At 41.7% G+C, this 17,919-nt stretch overlaps 1 protein-coding gene across 28 annotated transcripts in view; it reads right to left on the reverse strand.

The window, feature by feature from the left end:
• WNK1 (WNK lysine deficient protein kinase 1) overlaps positions 1 to 17,919 on the reverse strand; it is a 135,934-nt gene that overhangs the window by 7,674 nt on the left and 110,341 nt on the right. For 14 of the 28 annotated variants that reach the window (XM_082665249.1, XM_082665269.1, XM_082665267.1 and 11 more), the window contains 15 exons: positions 17,152 to 17,249; positions 16,880 to 17,042; positions 16,358 to 16,474; positions 15,859 to 16,032; positions 15,602 to 15,656; positions 15,345 to 15,467; positions 13,401 to 14,830; positions 12,180 to 12,263; positions 10,480 to 10,563; positions 9,867 to 9,927; positions 6,343 to 6,416; positions 4,507 to 5,138; positions 3,727 to 3,926; positions 2,139 to 2,333; positions 1,195 to 1,266 (listed from right to left, as the gene is read on the reverse strand). In XM_082665249.1, the coding sequence (XP_082521375.1) occupies positions 1,195 to 1,266; positions 2,139 to 2,333; positions 3,727 to 3,926; positions 4,507 to 5,138; positions 6,343 to 6,416; positions 9,867 to 9,927; positions 10,480 to 10,563; positions 12,180 to 12,263; positions 13,401 to 14,830; positions 15,345 to 15,467; positions 15,602 to 15,656; positions 15,859 to 16,032; positions 16,358 to 16,474; positions 16,880 to 17,042; positions 17,152 to 17,249 (3,562 nt within the window). The remainder of the gene's footprint in view (positions 1 to 1,194; positions 1,267 to 2,138; positions 2,334 to 3,726; positions 3,927 to 4,506; positions 5,139 to 6,342; positions 6,417 to 9,866; positions 9,928 to 10,479; positions 10,564 to 12,179; positions 12,264 to 13,400; positions 14,831 to 15,344; positions 15,468 to 15,601; positions 15,657 to 15,858; positions 16,033 to 16,357; positions 16,475 to 16,879; positions 17,043 to 17,151; positions 17,250 to 17,919) is intronic. The other 14 variants (XM_082665261.1, XM_082665245.1, XM_082665244.1 and 11 more) reach the window with 4 other exon arrangements.

The raw sequence follows: 17,919 nt of genomic DNA on the forward strand, positions 1-17,919 counted from the left end.
CCTTTGCAGGGGACACGGGTTTGTGCCCCGGTCCGGGAAGATCCCACATGCCGCGGAGCGGCTGGGCCCATGAGCCATGGCCGCTGAGCCTGCGCATCCGGAGCCTATGCTCCGCAACGGGAGAGGCCACAACAGTGAGAGGCCCGCGTACCGCAAAAAAAAACCCTACTAAATTGGGTAAGCCTTCCACCTCCCTCTTTGTTAAACAGCCCTAGACCAGTGCCCAAGGACCTCTGAACCATACTCAGAAACAACGATGGTCCGAGCACATGCATTTAAAAAGCACTTCAGTAACCACATCAGAAGTTTGAGGCCTTAACAGAGAAGATCTTTACCTGAACTCTAACAAAGGTTTTCTACTTGAGCCTTATTTTTGTTTAAAAAATTTTTATTTCAACATACGTTTACCGACTACCTGCTACGTGCCAGGTAGGTGTGGTTTAATCAGAGAGAAATAATGTCTTGTGCCTGTGATCTTATCTGATTTGTGAAGGACCACCTGCATTCCACACATGGGGAGATGGGCTGGAGAGGTTGGGTGACTTGCTATTGTGCCCTGTTCAGGGGAAGAAAGCTGAGAAATCCCAGCATTCTTGTTAAAAAGCCCATTTTTGCTTGCAGGTGCTGGCCCTTCAGTCTTTAGTAAGCCTTATAAGAAGAACTACACTGAAACCCTTTCTGAAATTCTGATTTCACGGAGTTACAGGGTAGTGGTGGTGAAAACATCCAATAAAGAGATTCTAGCATCTTCTCAATTGATAGATGGTTATGCTTAATTGAGGGGAAAAAAAAAAAAGATTCCAACCTACTCTGCAGAAGAAGAGAAAAATAGGGTGTAACTTTTCCCCGGTACCAGTGGCCAAGATGCTTTCTGTGGCTTCTAATGCCACAGCAGGGGGCAGTGCTGAGCAGGACTGTGAGCCCAGATTTCGCTATGCTGAGCGACCCCGTGCCCTCTGTCATGGGCCTAGGAAGAGGCAATTCTTCCAGAAACTTATTTTGATGTTTACAGAAACCTATTGTTATTTCTACATCTTTTATCATAATTAACGGAGACCCAAACTTCTGAGGGTAATAGTAGTTCAGCCAAGACAAATGCACATGGACTGCGTGAAACAACAGATCCAAGCGGCAGAAACACAAGGACAAGGAAGGAGTAAAGGTGTTACACACAAAGAGCCAAGCAGGGCGTACTCAGAAATCGGGTCCTCCTGCCACCAGGTTTGAACGTCACCTGCTCAGACGCACAGTTAAACTTCGCACAGCCTGTGAGAGGGGAAGAACAGGGAAGAATGGGGAGAGAAGAGACAGAACACAGCTACGAGACGTTAGAACCCGAGGCTGGAGAGTGAGATGCGCTAGGACAGCACACAGAGGAACGAGCTTCCAGGACAGGCCTGGACGTGGGGCAGGAGGGTCAGGCCGCAGTCCCGCCACCTGCCTAGACCGAGCGCCTCCCCCAAGGACACTCATCCTGCTGGGAGGCGGCCTAATGCCTAACTTCTGTGGCGCTGTGGCGAAAGCACCTACTTCACTATCTAGATTCCTGATTTCACTCTTCTCCACCCACATGCCCAACTCCTTTCAGCTTCTAGATCTAATGTTACCAGAAGGTCTTTCCTCTACAGGAATGTTCTGAGTGATCATTTTATTAAACATTTGTTTATTAACCTCTATTTGGGAAGTAGATTATGGGTAAAAACTTGAATGGACTTCAATTCATTTTAGTATGTGTCTCTCATACTTAGAAATTTTAGAAGTCTACGCTGGCTAATCAAATGCATTAACTTTCAGAAATGGCTGAAACTCCTTAGAATGTGGTCCAGGAAATCCCAGTCTAGTCCTAAAGCATAAGCCCCAGATCCCGAAGGAGTCACTCATCTCACTGAGGCTTCACAGGGCACAGGTGTCACTTTTTACTGTAGTCCCTTGAAAAAACCTATTTCCACCCGATGGGAGCAGTGATCCCACCCACTCCCCTTACAGCCCAAAGAACCATGTGGGTACCGTGCGGCTGGTTCCTGGTCAGCTGCTCCTCCAACCCACCTGAACAGGTTCCTCACCAGGCTTTTGTCCCACATATGGCAATATGTCCATTTTAATGTTCTTGGAAGATGCTGGCTGCTCTGATTTCTTACCTTGACCTGGAGCAGAAAGGCTTGGTACTGAAATGGCACCATCACTGGTGAAGGCTGAATACAGGTTGTCACTGGAGGGAGACGGCTTAAGGGGCTGTAACAGCTGATTCTGCCCCGTCTCTGGGATGTTGCCAGGAGCGGGGAGGGTCTGCTGCGGGTGCAAGACTGAAGCTGCACTCTGGCCAGACAGGTTACCTGCCAAAAGACACAGCGGCATGAGGGAACGTGCACAGCCTTCCAACCGCACCTGACAGGCACTGTCTTTCCTCCAATGTGTCCCACTGACGGATTAATAATGGGCCAAAAACTATAGGAGATCAAAGAGCAAGGGTCTCACTGACAGGAGGGGAAGTGAGATGTAGCAGGAGACTCAACAGGCAACAGGGCTACAGGACCCCATCCCTGAAGATGCTGAGCCATAGACAACTTGGATGATTCCAAGTCTAAGCTGAGTAAGAAGACTAGCATGTGCAGTGGACATGAGAGAATTCCACTTTGCAATCTCAGCATTGCCTTTTTTACCCTCTTATAAACACTGAGTTGGATCATGATACAAATTGGTTCCAGAGACAGTCTCTGCTTAGTCTTTCCTGTACATGTGTCAGATCAAGTACAAAAGAGATGTCGAAAATGATGTAGGGATTGGAGAGTAATGCATATTTAAAATTATTCTTAAAAGGTGGCTTTCAATCATTAGCCAGGTGGCCTGAAATGGACTAACTTCTCTATTCCTTAGTAGCTAGTGGCTAGAAGTCCACGCAAAAAGGTGGTCAAAATTGGGATCAGAACCTGAATTAGCTGCTATAGCTTATCATCACATGTCTCCTAACAAACTGGTTCTCATGTGCTAGAGAAAAGCTTGGGGTTTCTGAAAGCTTCCAGAGAATGGAAAGCTGTTAAGTTTACAACTGCTTTCCAACATATTTATATTAGAACTGAAGAGCAAGTATGAGGTATAAACTTTTTTTAGCTGCTTTTACTTTTCAACTAGTTATCTGTTAACATTACCATAATTTCACCAAATGGTAAAAACTCGCTATCATAATAAAAAATAGGCAAACTACAATTCATTTCCAGAGATTATGATTTAACTATTTTTTTGATTATAAACACTAGCAAGTTCTTTATTCCAATACAGATAAATAAAACAAAAACTTTAGCCAAGGAAATTATCATATGACATACCCAAATACTTACATGAAATTTACATTCATCCCTGTTGTAATTATGACCAATTCATTCATTAAAAAGGAAGAATCTACCTGGACTTTACTAACAAGAACAATGAATTTTCTCTCAACTGCCTACGAGCTTGGTGAAATGTGAGCTCCACGAGTTAGCAGGCAAAGCTAAGTGTTTTATCCTCATCAACAACTATAAACGGAGGCAAAATGGATTACAAAGGAATAGGTCATAGCACTGACCTGTCTTCCATAAACTCAAAAGACGTTCTATAAATACGGGGAGTAGACAAGGCAAGGAAGCAAGCGTATTAGGGAAGTCAAACGCCTTCGAAATTTAACAAATGTTCCGTAGGTTATATACACATTTGGAGACAAAAACATAAGATGGGACACCCATGGCTGACCTGGTCCAGGGCTTTTATTCCCCAAGGAACTGCTGCGACTAGACTTGTTGCCTTTGCTTTTGGTGGGTCGCCTTCTTCTCCCTGCAAGGGGGGCAGCTGGGGGAATGATGACAGCAGGAGGAACCTTGCCCAGTTTGGTATACAAAGATTCAATTTCATGCTTCTGGCGACTCTGCAGGTCTTGAATCTCTTTAAGATGTCTATGAAAGATAACCAAGCATAATTCAAAAATATAACCACCTTTGTTCAAACAAGAATTAACAACATTATTTAACCTCCATTCACGTATTTACTCACCAGTGGATCCTTCCCCCAAATGTACTGAATCTAACTGCTGTCACCTTGTGATTCAAGTGTGTCAGCTCCTCTTGCTGGCCTCCGTTACCCAAGCCAAATTCCAGCAAGCTCCTAGCCAACCACAAATGGTTGGTGATGTGTTAGGAGAAAGAGATTTCCTGACTTGGAAGCTCTACACAGGAACACTGAACTTGCGAACCGGACCCAGTTCATCAAACGTGACCAAGAAAACCTGCTATCGTAATCCATATCCCAGTGTCATTACCAGATTCATCTGGTAGACCAATAATAGCTAAGATGAGGTTCACAACGCAAAAGAGCCACTGACAACAATAACATGCTACGAGTAATGCCAAGGTGCTGAAGCAGTTCTGTAAGAACTACCTTCAGACAGCCAGCTCTTGTACACCCCACCCTCTAGCTCTGGGAGCCAGCTCTTCATACGGCTCTGCTGGTACCCTTTCACAGGAGAAACGCACGTACTTTTCTCGTAGCCGCCGCAGCTCTAACTTCAAGTCCTCATCTTCAATATCTGATTCATTGTCGCTGCTCATGTAAGAGGAGTTGAAGGAATGACTCAGGCCCTGGACAGGGAGGCTCTTTGAGCTCAGCTGCGGGGAGTGCGGACTCCCTGAGCCATCGTCCACATCCCGAGCGAGGAAGGCAGCCTCCAGGTCAGAGGACGGCCCGTTCAGATGTGAAGCCTCTGACAGTTCGGGCTTCTCTTTCTTTGGTATCACAGCAGGAAGAACGTCATGTCCCAAATCCAGAAAAGGAGGAGATACCACTGGTCCCTCCTTCTTTGCCTCAGTAATCTCGTCTTCGGTTCTTGAAACAGAGAAACGACCGACTTTGCTTGCTGTAGTTGTCACCTGAAAACGTCCAACCTTGGTTGGCTGCCCAGTTTCAGGAGTTTTACGGGCGCTACTATCTGGCATATCTGAAGAGACGCCACGGACGGCTATCCCATTGGGCTCTGGCCTCACCAGGGTACTCTCTGGACTACTGCTTGACAGCACTGAGGACTCTGAAGTACTGGATTCAAAATGAACAGACTTTACATCTTCTGACTTATTTTTACCCTCTTTCTGGGGATCATCCATTGCAACTGAAACCTGATGGAAAGAGACCAAAAGTGAATCACTTTATTTCCCAGTCTGAGTAGGCTGATTGTTTGCATAGCCCCTCCATCTCTGACTGTGAAAATAAACTGAATACCATTCACTGTAGAGCATGACATATCTATACTGAGATGTACAGATGAGATGTAGATTCTGAGTGGCTGGCTAAGCTAAGTAAGTAAATTATTTACTTTCATATCTCATGTTGTGCACAGGACTCAGATTACATCTTAATGAAAATATAAATAACAACAGGTCATGGAATACTGAAGGTTGCTTGTGAACAAGAAAAACTACAAAGATTAAATCCAATAAATGTTAAATGCCAGCTAAGCTTCAAGAATCAGCACAACTAGCTGGTGCTAAAAGAAGGATATAGATCGTTGTCCTAGTTCGACAATGTATTATAAATACAAACTCAGGGCGGCGACAAACTCTGAGAAACTCAGTTTACAAATGAGAAAAACATGACCTAATATCCCCAACTTCAATTGCTATCATGAGAATAATAAGAAAGCAGGTGTGAAAACAGAAAAAGAAAAAAAAAGATTTTCAAAGCTTGTATAGCCCTATGTACTAAGCCAGAAAATGTTCACTTGTTTCCCAACTGGGAAAATACAATTAGATGGTATTATTTGATGATGACTCAGTATTTTCACTTTGGAAATTAATCCTAAGAAAATTATCCTAAACATGGAAAATGTTTTTATATACAAAGACGTTCACTGTTACTTTACTTACTGTGTTGGAAAAATCAGAAACCACCTAATGACTGACAATAGGAAAATGGTTAGATATACCTACTACTAGATGGGAAAAAGCTACAAAGTATCAATATCATTCAGAGGAGAAACAGGGCCAATTTTAGATATACACATGTACAGAGCAAAAGGAATAGAAAGAAACACACCCCAAAAAGTAATCCCAGGGGGGTGGGGTGGAAGGATGGGCAGACAGTGTGACTATCTACTGTTTTCTCTACTGTTCTAAATATTCTTTATTTTCTTTAATTAGCATGTATTATTTTTAAGAGGGGAAAATGATAAAGAGCTAAAAACTGCTTTATATAAAAGAAATATATCATTGATGGCAATTCGGTCCTAAAAGGTAGATAATAATTTTATTATATACACACTCCCCCCAAACTGGGAATCCCTTTTTTATTATATACACAATCCCCCAGCAGTGACTGTCTTACCTGAAATCGCCCCATCTTAAAAACACCAGTCCCTGAAGTGGGTGCTAGGATAGGACCTTCTGTGACTTGAGACACTGAAACAAGTACATGGAGGAGGAAAAGAACTTAAATCAGCATCTTTTTTTAGTTGGCTTCTTTTTGCTTCAGCCAGAAACACAGCAAAATGAGACTACATATCAGAAGAAGAAAGTTGTTACAGGTAAGGGAGATTTCCTTACCCCCCTTTCCCTGACCCTGTCCAACAAGGGGAAACAGTTACTGTTTGCTTTCCTACTAGACACCTTGAGTGTGAAAGACTGTATCGCTGTGAAACCCTCTACCTTCCCTTGTACACTCGCACAGAGGACATGGCACTGTTTGGAGGAATAAAAATCACACAGCAGCAAGGCGGCTTCACGGCTTAACTCAAACATGAAGAGATACTATAAAAACTAAGGCTGGGCTTCCCTGGTGGCGCAGTGGTTGAGAGTCCGCCTGCCAATGTGGGGGACACGGGTGCGTGCCCTGGTCCGGGAAGATCCCACATGCCGCGGAGCGGCTGGGCCCGTGAGCCATGGCCGCTGAGCCTGCACATCCAGAGCCTGTGCTCTGCAACGGGAGAGGCCACAACAGTGAGAGGCCCGCGTACCACAAAAAAAAAAAGACAAAAAACAACAAAATAAACTAAGGCTAACAGGAAATGACACTACAATTTCATCCTATGATTCAAAGGCAGAAATAAATGAAGCAAACAGTAAGATTTTTACCTAGGATACTAAAGACCCATTTTTAAATGAAAACCAGCTATGACAAACTGGTTTAGGCAACACTTAAGCAAAATCCTGGAGCAAGACAGTGTAAGCGGCAGAATCACTGGTAAGTAGTTTTGAGCCACTTTAAAGCCACCGAGGTCCTCCTCTTTAGGGACAATCACTTGTCTGAGTTTCTTTCTAGAGATAATTAATATATATCAGCATTTTCTTTATTTTATACAACTAGTAGAATATTGATTTTGATATTTTCATTTAATGATGTAACTTAAGAGATCTTTCCATATCAGTCTCATTCTTTTTAATGGCTGCATAGTGTTGTAGTGTACGTATATACATATGAAAAATTAAAAAATGTACCATATTTTATCCAGGCTTCTACTGATGGAAATTTAACTTATTCTGAACTTCTTGTTACTATAAAAGTGCTCTAATATGTATATTCTTATAGATCTGTGAAATAAATACCTAAAAATAGAAGTATTGGGTTGGCCAAAAAGTTCATTTAGGAACCCAAACAAACTTTTTGGCCAACCCAATACTGAATCGCTGTCATTTAAAACACTGACAGACATAAACTGATCTCCAAAAAGGCTGTACCAAGTCACCAGTGGCTTTTAAACTTCTGAATTTACCAAGGACAGGTGAGAAATACAATCACTTGTAGTTTTATTCTGCATTTCTGTTTCATGAAGGAAGTTAAGTATCTTCATGTCTAAGTTTCTTTTTTTCTGTATCTTTTGATTATTTCTTGGTCCATGCCAAATTTACAGAAATTCTTTATATTAACAAAACTAGTCCTTTTTGTGATACGAATATACAACACACACATTTCCCAGTTTTCCATTTATCTTTGGACATAACAGTACTTTTTCTCCCCATGCAGAAATTTAAAATCTATTAATGCTTCTGGGTTGGGGATTAAATGTAATAATAACATCTTTCTCTATATCAGGGAGCAGCAAACTATGATCTGTGGACCTAATTTAGCCCACTGCTTGTTTTTATAAATAAATTTTATTGGAACACAGTTAAACTCCTTCCTTTATTTATTATCTATTACTCCTTTTAGGCTACAATATGTTGGATACTTGAGTAGCTATGACAGAGACTGTATGACCAGCAAAACCTAAAATATTCCCTTCCTGGCCTTTTACAGAACAAGTCTGTCAACCCTGCTCTAGACAATTGAAAAAAAAAAAAAGATTCCTTTTGTTTTTGTACAGTCCTATTTTATGAGCTCATTTTCCATCTTCGTTCCATTTTGAATTTACTTTGGCCTAGGCTAGTGATCTATCTTTACTTTTTTCCAAATGGCTGTCCAGTTGTCCCAAACCATTTACTGAAATATCCCCTTTTCTCACTGATTTGAAAGGTCACCTTTTTCATTTTCTACATTACATTTTAGTTTGTCCATTTCTAGACTTTCTAATCTGTTCCACTGACTTTCAAGTCACTTCTTTTAAAATGAGAGCCAATTCAGATTGTGACTGCCTTGAAAATAATTTACTTTAGAAAGGTTTTAAGTGAAATTTAGCACTTAAGGAAGACAGGAAGAAGAACATTCAGGTAATCTTATTAATAGTTGCTCAGGGAATTACATTTATGTCAGGTGGTGTTGAGGAGAATGGATATAATAAAAAGGGAAAAATATTATTAAGCACGTGCTATATAAAATTACATTAAGCATATCTCAATTATTTCACTTTTGATTATAAATGATTCTGAAGGAAAAGGCAACAAAAAATAAGTGTTACATTTCCCAGGTTCTGTGGGACTGATGGTGAAAAGAGATTTACAACAAAACTTTACAGCGCTAGTAGTTGATAATGAACTTATGACTAAGCACACGGTGATAAAAGTTCTAAGAAAACATTTAAGTTGTTGGTATGGACAATTTTTACAAAATTAAGTTGGAAATGTGCCTTTTTTAAAAAAGAGATATTTATGGACAGACCAATTCTAGAGACTCCAGAAATAGATTAAAATGTTTGGGGGCTTCCCTGGTGGCACAGTGGTTAAGAATCCGCCTGCCAATGCAGGGGACACGGGTTCGAGCCCTGGTCTGTGAAGATCCCACATGCCGCGGAGCAACCAAGCCCATGCGCCATAACTACTGAAGCCTGTGCTCTACAGCCCATGAGCCACAACTACTGAGCCTGTGTGCCACAACTACTGAAGCCCGCACGCCTAGAGCCCATGCTCTGCAACAAGAGAAGCCACCGCAATGAGAAGCCCGCGCACCACAACAAAGAGTAGCCCCCGCTCACCGCAACTAGAAAGCCCACACACAGCAATGAAGACACAACACAGCCAAAAAAAAAATAATAATGTTTAAACTGATGATGTGAAATCTTGCATCTGTATTTCTACCATCCATGCTGTTCAAACTTATCTATACTTCTATACATCTCAAAAGCCAAGAGGTGGCCAATGAATTAACTTTTATAAATATGCTTGAATTTCCTTGTATCTCTTACCAAGGATTTGGCTGAGCTAATAATAACAAAGGGTCTTATGCTAAGAAACTATCATTACTCCCTGGCATGCTACCCCTCAAAAAAAAAAGTAAAAAATTCACAACTTTGCTGATACTACATGCTCTCAATATTAGTATCAATGCTCCTCAATCATGAAATACATAAAAATGTTGTTCAACACGGTCTCAAGTACACCTACGAACTCTCGAGAATGTGTCTTTGACATAGTAACCTCTACCATCAATTACAGGAAGGTCTGGAAGTGGGAATACAGAGGAAGAAGGATGCTTCTCACCATCCTTCTGAAGCTGGGCTCCTGCTTCCACAACTGCTGTTGGAGCCACCACGGACACGGGCTGCAAACACACACAGATACACAACATCTTTAGCATCAGTGACTTAAAAAGAGTGACTTTATAACCTAAAAATAAGTCTGAGGTAAAGAAAGACAGGCATTTTATAGATTTTTAAAAGAAATTTTGAGTCTTAACCTCTCCAAACTGCTTTTTTAATTTTTCTCATGGAATGCTCAAAAGTATAACTTGGATATTCATAGAAAAAGTAGTTTTAATCAGAACATTATTGTGTCACAAGCCTAAAAGGAAGAAGTTAAGACTTCGAACTTAAAGTATAGCCTCCTCCAAAGCATAAACACAAAGTCCATAGAACTGATCGGTGGTATGATTGTAACCACAGGTAAGACAAGAAAAGTGTCTCCCAAATCAAATTTTTTCCATAGTTACACTACTGGGTCAGTGTTACTCTTTCATTCATCGTCTCATTTCTGTCGACTGGAACAAGCAAAGACTCTGATTAGGTGTTAAAGGTATTAATAATGGTCTAGGTTACAGCTTATATTCCAGAAATATAATATATTAGGGTTGTGGGGAGATTTTATCAGAACTCACACCAACTGCAGACGTCAGCACAACGGTCTCTGGACTGAGCGTTCTTCTCAGCTGAGCATCCAGATCTCCCAGGGGCTGCTGGGGCTGAAGGACACAACACAGTGAGCACAGCCTCGGGCACAGCCAGAGCCAGCTTACACAGGACACACTGCTTCCTGCTTCGGGGCCACACAACATAACACGCGTCTGCTCACTCAACATTAAACTCAAAAATATCCTAAGTTCAACTTAGTTGTAACTGCTTGAATGAATTACCAAGCTCTCAAAATTTTACTGTCAAGTTCTCAAGCCACAGAAAAATTCAGTTACATTTATGTTTTTACAGTTTTGAAGTCTTCTTTCTTACCTTCTATGTTTGATGTTACTTAGAGATAGAAAAGTTAACTATTTGTCCTCTCCTTAAAAATATATTCTGAAAAATGTATCAAGATTGATTGGTAGATTAACTGTATTGTTCCCTATTTTCTTTTTCAGTTGGGCACATCTTTCTGAGAGCCTGTCCTTATGAATAAAAGATGGCATCACCATACTCTGTCACTATCTTGGCTTCTATCTACCTCTGCCTCTCCAGCCTTCATCTGTGCTTCTCCCTCTATATGCAGCAGCATCCACTTATCCTCACCCACTACATATATAATTTGCAGTTTCTCATCACATTTTGGGCCCTCTTAGGAACTGGAATACATGTTTTTAATGAGAAAATAGGTTCAAGACTTTCACAATGCATTTTTTTTTCAAAATTCAGCAGCCGATGGAATGGGTTCTCTATTGGAGTTATTACTTTATTATGGCAAGTTCCTTAAATTACGTTTTACTGTACATCTGGGATTAAAGAAGTAGGATAAATTCAGACTTCAAGTTAGCAATTTACCATGTTTTTCTTATATCTTATTCTAAAATAAATTCCTAACTTATTTTCAATGTTTACTAGCCTGCCCCATGTCAGAAGTTTTTCCATAGTTACAATGGGATCATACCAAGTACTTTATTTATGGGAATTCAACTAATGTGTAGGGTCGGGGGTAGGGTGGGAAAGGGAAATAATAATTTAAATAGTGCAGGCAATTCTGACCCGTAGTGAGCAGAACTGAGTGTGAGATGGGAATCTCACATTCACGTCACCGGTCTCAGTTCTTCTCGGAGCAGTCTCACGTTAGCTGAGCTGTGTGGTTTTTGTACTTTAAGATATAATACCTGTTTTTTATAAACATGACCCTTACATCCAATTACTTCATTAGGTGGTCACTGAAAAAAAATGTCAAACATTCAAGAAAAAACAGGTTGTACTGAACTCGGAGAAAAAGGGTGTTACCAGTTATCAGGGTGGTAGCCTTTCCTCAGGAACTTTCACAGTTAATTTTGATGACATATAATTTTTTTACTTCCACAATGGTCTAATCTTTCACTGCTCTACAAAGGTATGAATGACAGAGGAATTATATTTCTTTTGGCAAACTGTCACATTTGCTATCTTCTTTTTTCGTAAGATATGAAAAAATATTAATATCAAATGATTTTTAGATGATTTGCTTCTTACTTTAAGTAGGGCCTGTATCATCAGCTATGGTGTTTTAAAAGAAAGTTTTTACTAAGTCAAAATCAAATAGGAGCCAGAAGGCAAGATCGTGCAATGGAGAATTTAAATGAGCTTGTGAAAGAAAGCAGAGGCACAAAAAGAAATCTGCCAAGTCTTGGGGCACCTGCGTTAGTGAAGGTCCTGGAAAAGGTGGCAGCTGCTCGCTGGGTGGAGTACCAGCTGGAAGTTCAGTACCCACTGGCAACACCTACAGACACGAAGGGAAATTCAAGTCCATGAGACACTAAGAGTAAAGACTGCATACTGGAGAGCAAACCAACTAATTCAAATGCAGAAGCATAAGAATAAAATGTATCTAGTTAAGGCAAGCTTCTCACCTGGGTTACACTCTGGTATCTACCTTAAATAAAGGACATTATAATCATGATACTATTACAGGGGTTACTATGACATACCAATAAAACGAACAGAAAAGTTTAGTAGAAGGCGATCCCCTAGTGAAAGCAGAGAGAACAAAGGCTGTTTAGACACAAGAGGCACAGTCCAGATACTCCTGAGCCTCTTATTTGGTACAGTATTATCAGGCTTTCCTGGGAAAACAAAACAGTTCAGAAATAACCATGGGGCAGGTCTGATAACAAAAGGCATCAGAAATCTAATACTATCAAGTAATCTGTATTTTGTCTGAGTGAAGCCTCTATATTACTCTGCTGTAAAAAGAATCTCACATCCATGGCAATGCAGAAAGATGGGCAAAGCATACAATACAGTAGGAGAAACACAGCCTTGTTATTTGGAGATGAGAGACTGAATATGGCAGAATGAGAGGAAGCCACCATAGCAGAACCAAAAAACACTTTCTAGTTATTTTATCCCTAGCATTAGATTAATTTCTCCTCCACCACATCGAAGTCATCACCAACTTCCAACTTTTTATAAACCTCAAATTGTACATCTATGGAATCTGAGCAAGGCAGAAAATTTGCTTCATTCTCATGGAAACAAAAACTGTGAACTGCTGTTACTATGTACAATCGCCAGCAGAAACACTCAGCTCCCTTTTGGGAAACGGATTTCTTCAGTCTGTACCAATTCAGAAATAATGCTTGTATTTTACCTAACTGTTATATACACTCTTAGAAAATCTTACAACATAATTAACCCCCAATCCTGCCATATTTCATAAAAAAAAAAAAACCTCATGTTCACGTACATACATCCTAAAATCACCTTCAATCAAGTTATTTAATAAATACTGAGTACCTACCACAAGCTAGGCATCTTTATAACTATACTACAAGGCTGTATTGTTAAAAGTGTACTTTTGGGGGAGGGGGAGAAGAGTGATCTTATTTTTCAAACTATTTCAAAACAAGAAGCTTACTGGAGGCTTAGTTAAAGGTGGCTTTGGTGCAGCAGTTCCAGGTTTCACTCCTGGTACAGCGCTGACTGGGGTGGAAACTTGCCCAGGAGCGACCGCTGGTATAACTGACGAACCAGTTGTTCCTAAGGGCAAACTGGTTGGTGGTAAGCAAGTACTCGTAGTGGAAGTCATGAGTTTGCTTGGTGCAACGGCAGTGGTTGGGAGGCCTGGTGTGACAGTGGTCTCCATGACGAGTGACGTGTCCAGCGAGACAGAAGCATGCTGAGCTCCAGATGAGCTGTGCTCACTAAAGAGAGACCGCAGTTTTTCCTCTAAAGTCTTTATGTCATCAATCCCAGGAGCTTTGGGTTGAGTATCAGCATCTATTTCAGGACAGTGAGTATGGGGCTGGTTGGGAAGCAAAGCTGGTTGAGGTTGACTATGAATTAGTGTCTGCTGTACAGCAGGCACATTGGCAACAGGTTGTACCAAAGGTGGGATACTAGCTTGGGGTAGTAAAGGTGTGGAAGTAGGTCCTGCCTGGGAAAGGGCAGGAGTAGAAGCCACAGCTGATGGGATGACCAAAGGATGAGCCACACCAGGCTGAGAAACAGCACTAGATAACCCTGCCCCCAGGGAGGAGGGAGAGGAAGATGACGCGGGGAGGGACAAAGCCAATCCGGTCATGCTGCTATGAGATATCTTATCCAGTGCGTGCGCACTAACCACTACAGTCTCAGCTCGAGTAAGAGCAGAGGTGCTGCTGCTGGGTGGAAGGGACGGCTGTGCAGCTAGACTCGGGACTGGAGCGGTTGCCGACACGGATGTTAGCGTGGCTGTCCCAGCCATGCTGCCTGCCACCTGCTGCGACGATACAGGTGAAGGCTTAGCGCCTGGGGCAGCAGCACTGCTCACTGCAGAGGCTGCCGTCACTGAGACTGGTACAGAGGGGAATGTGCCTGTACCGGAAACAACGCTCCCAGGTGTGGGAGCCTGAACTGACTGGGATGTCGCTGATACTGAGATGACTGCAGGCACTGTGATGCTTGACACCACACTGGAAAGTATCGGGGATTCAGATGCAGGTGGTACAGGGAGACCACTGGAGGGTATTACACCTGTGCAGGTGGCAACTCCAGCAATCCCCTTTTCAGTGGGCACTGCAACCTCAGACTGAACGGCTGATGTGGAAGCGTCACTAAGAGGGCAGCCCGTGGCAGGGGCTGACGCTGAGGGTACGGCTGCCGCTGTGGCTGGAGCTCCAGCAGGGCTGATCACGGAAGGGGGCACTGCTGGGAACGCTGGCCCCGTCGGACGGAAGTTGGCAGGTGCTGTGCTCGGCCCTTCTGCCATTTGCGTATGTCTAAGTTCAGAAAAGGCCTGCTGTAGACTAAGGGATGAAGCAGAGTGAGACAAGCTCATTCCAGCACCAGCAGATGTAGAAGCAGCAACTGCAAAGGAAAATAAAAACTCAGAATCAGTTCTTTTTAAAAAGGGGGTTCAAAAGACTGAACAATCTACTTTTGGGATTCCCAACAATGCCACATACCAACAAGGTAAAAAACCTCCCCCAAGGACATGATAGGCTCTAAAACGGCTAAGTGATATAGCAGTTCCAGCAAAAGAAATGATCTTGTATGAATATCTATTTCTGAAAAAACACGGAGTAACCTCAAACGATATACAGCAGCGCTAAATGGAGATACAAACACACAGTGCTGAACCTACACAGTATCAGTCACACAGGCTGTAACTAGTATGGCCACCCTTCTGTGCCCTTTTGCTCAAATCCTCTCTATTCATCACCTATTTCCCTGTCTCCAAATGTTTATCTGTTGGTCAGTCTCAATTTTCTACTATTCTTTATTGTCTATGTCATCATTTGAACTACTGCTTGATGACCAAGCTTCCAATAAAGGAGAGACACAGGATTTATATATGTATGTGGTAGAAGCAATTCCTTACCTGTATCTGATACATCACTGAAAATTTTTGATTCTCGTAATCGACTTTCTGGCACAGGACTTACTATAAACCGTCTTCCGGCAGAATGAACAACTTGAGTTAAAGAACTGGTAGGAAGGCCTGCTTAAAAAGAAACAAACCATTTAATTGCATTATTATTATATACATTGTCACTCACACAAAGCTTCAAGATTCCATTATTAGCACATAACTTCTTAGGTCAAAGGTAAGAACAAACAATGGAAAGAAAAAATCACCTATTTGCTGTGGCATGGAAGATGCAGGAATTGGTTGTTTGAACTCTTCCAATTTCTACAACAAACAAAAGTGATTAAATTCATTCTCTCACTCAATCTTAATGAGCAGGCACTAAGCAAATCGCCACATGCAAAAAGAACATAAATGTTGATAATCTCAGTTACAGGTGTAATGTGGTACCGCTGGACATCGTGCAAGGCAAATTTAGCAAATATTTAACATAAACGAAGCTTCACTACAGGAACGGTGAACCTACTTGAGAGCCTGCAAAGCCATAGTCATCCTTTCCCTGGAGACTCTCCAATCCCTGGTCACCCTCTGGCTCCACACTGACGTCCTCACTGAGCATTTCATCAGCTTTTTCAATAATATCCCGCACTTGTTCCACAAATGCCTCTCTCTCCATTGCCAGAATAAAGTCATTGTTCACCTGTCAAAGAAATGTGACATCAGCTTAATTAGCAGTGTTCCCCAAGCTTTAGGTCATTCAATCACCACTTCCATGACTTCTGTCCTATCTGCACACCACCTGTATTATTATTTAGTTAATATGTAAGTTAGTTCTTCAATACCTAGTTAGACATGCCCTACACAAAAGCACCTCTAAATCACAGGTTTGGTGTGCTAGTTATAGTCACACTGAAATAAATATTTAACTGTCAAAATAGTTTACAAAATATTGCATATTTGCCTAGGGCAGTGGATATGAAGATAAAGTATGAAGGAAAAATTCGGAACTCCAAAAACAGACATACCATAATTGTTGCTATCTCCTCAGGGTTGTCACCATCTAAATCAAATTTGAATGTAACCATTTTCCGATTGTGAGTCTCTAATTGACATTCTACTACCCGGTCTCCTTTATTTGAAACCTGAAAAGAAAAAAGAAAAGGTACTTCATGTCTCAGAAGAACCATGCTCAGATCTGTTACTGAATGTGACAAAGTAACACAGGTTGTCACTTGAACTTAAGCCGCATGTTACCACTATTCCTTGAAGCACTGCTACTTTGCCTCTTAAACTAGGAGCAAGAAAACCTTAAGAAAATATCAGCCTTTCAGCTATTTACACATCTTCCACTGAAGGGTCTGGTAAGAATGTAAGATCTTTGTTTTACAAATAAAAACTCTCTGTATTTTTTTTTTTTAGAAATATGGAATTTAACAGTATCATTTGGGTGATACAAGATCCTAAACTTTCATCAATACACCCAAGCCTTAGAAATATTTAAATGGTATGAACTAACTATATGAAACCCAGAAGTCAGCAATACTTACATTCAAAATTCTCAATTTTGGGCGTGAAGTCTTTTCATGACGAGAGCGACTTCTTACAGATTTGCGATAATGCCGTTTGGTAGTTCTCCCTTCATGCCTTCCACTGGATGATGGGACATTCTCATTGCCATCACTCATACCTGAAGCAACATCTGAATGTGCACTTCGGAAAAAAAAAGTTCAGTTTACGATGAGATTTAAAGGCGAGACATTTTAAAGTTTCCTACCATCCTATCTACCAGTCAAGAAAGGAGAACTGTACTGTCACATACCTGTCTACAGAAGAGACCAACGTAGCAGGCTGGGTAGGTTGTGGCTGAGCCACTGGAACTGGCTCTGGAGGAGCCACCTGAGAGACGCCCTGAGTGCTCTGTAAACAGAAAGGATAATTCACACCTTGGCAGTAATATACTTTATTTATTGTCGACCATCCCCAATACGCTACTCTTCCTTTCCTTATCCCTCCCCTAAGTCCTAGAAGCACTACATTTACTAATAATTCTTAATATTCAGCATCTGCAGACAGTCATCTTAAAATTGCAAAGGAAATTTCTAAAGCTAGTCTCTGGTACAGACTGCACAGTGTGTCATCAGCCAAAACAGCTGCTAGTTAGTGAGAAACTACAACCTGCCGTGCAGCCAGCATCTCACCAGAATGTGCAACAGGGCAGGCAGAGCAAAGTGCAAAGACAGCTCAGAGCTTTCTCCAAGAGGGGCAAAAATGATCACCGGGAGCACAGCAGGGTAAGGTATTCTGGTGACTTGCCAATGGCAGGAGTTTGTGAAAGGATAAGAACAATGGCTGAAGGGCTAGCTAAAGAAGTGAAGTGCTAGCAGCGTTATCTCCTCCAAGGCACACTCACTTCCCAACAGAACAGCCAGTGGCAACAAGGCCCCACACTGGCATTTCACTCGGCTGCAAGAAGAAGTCATTCAGAAGTTAGTTCGCAATAGTTTCCAAGTGCATTCTAAACCAGGGGAAACTGTATTTCTCCTTTGTCATTTTTATCCCATTATACATATAGTTTAGACATAAACAT

This window comes from Grampus griseus (assembly GCF_964374135.1).
Source record: "Grampus griseus genome assembly, chromosome: 11".
NCBI lineage: Eukaryota > Metazoa > Chordata > Mammalia > Artiodactyla > Delphinidae > Grampus > Grampus griseus.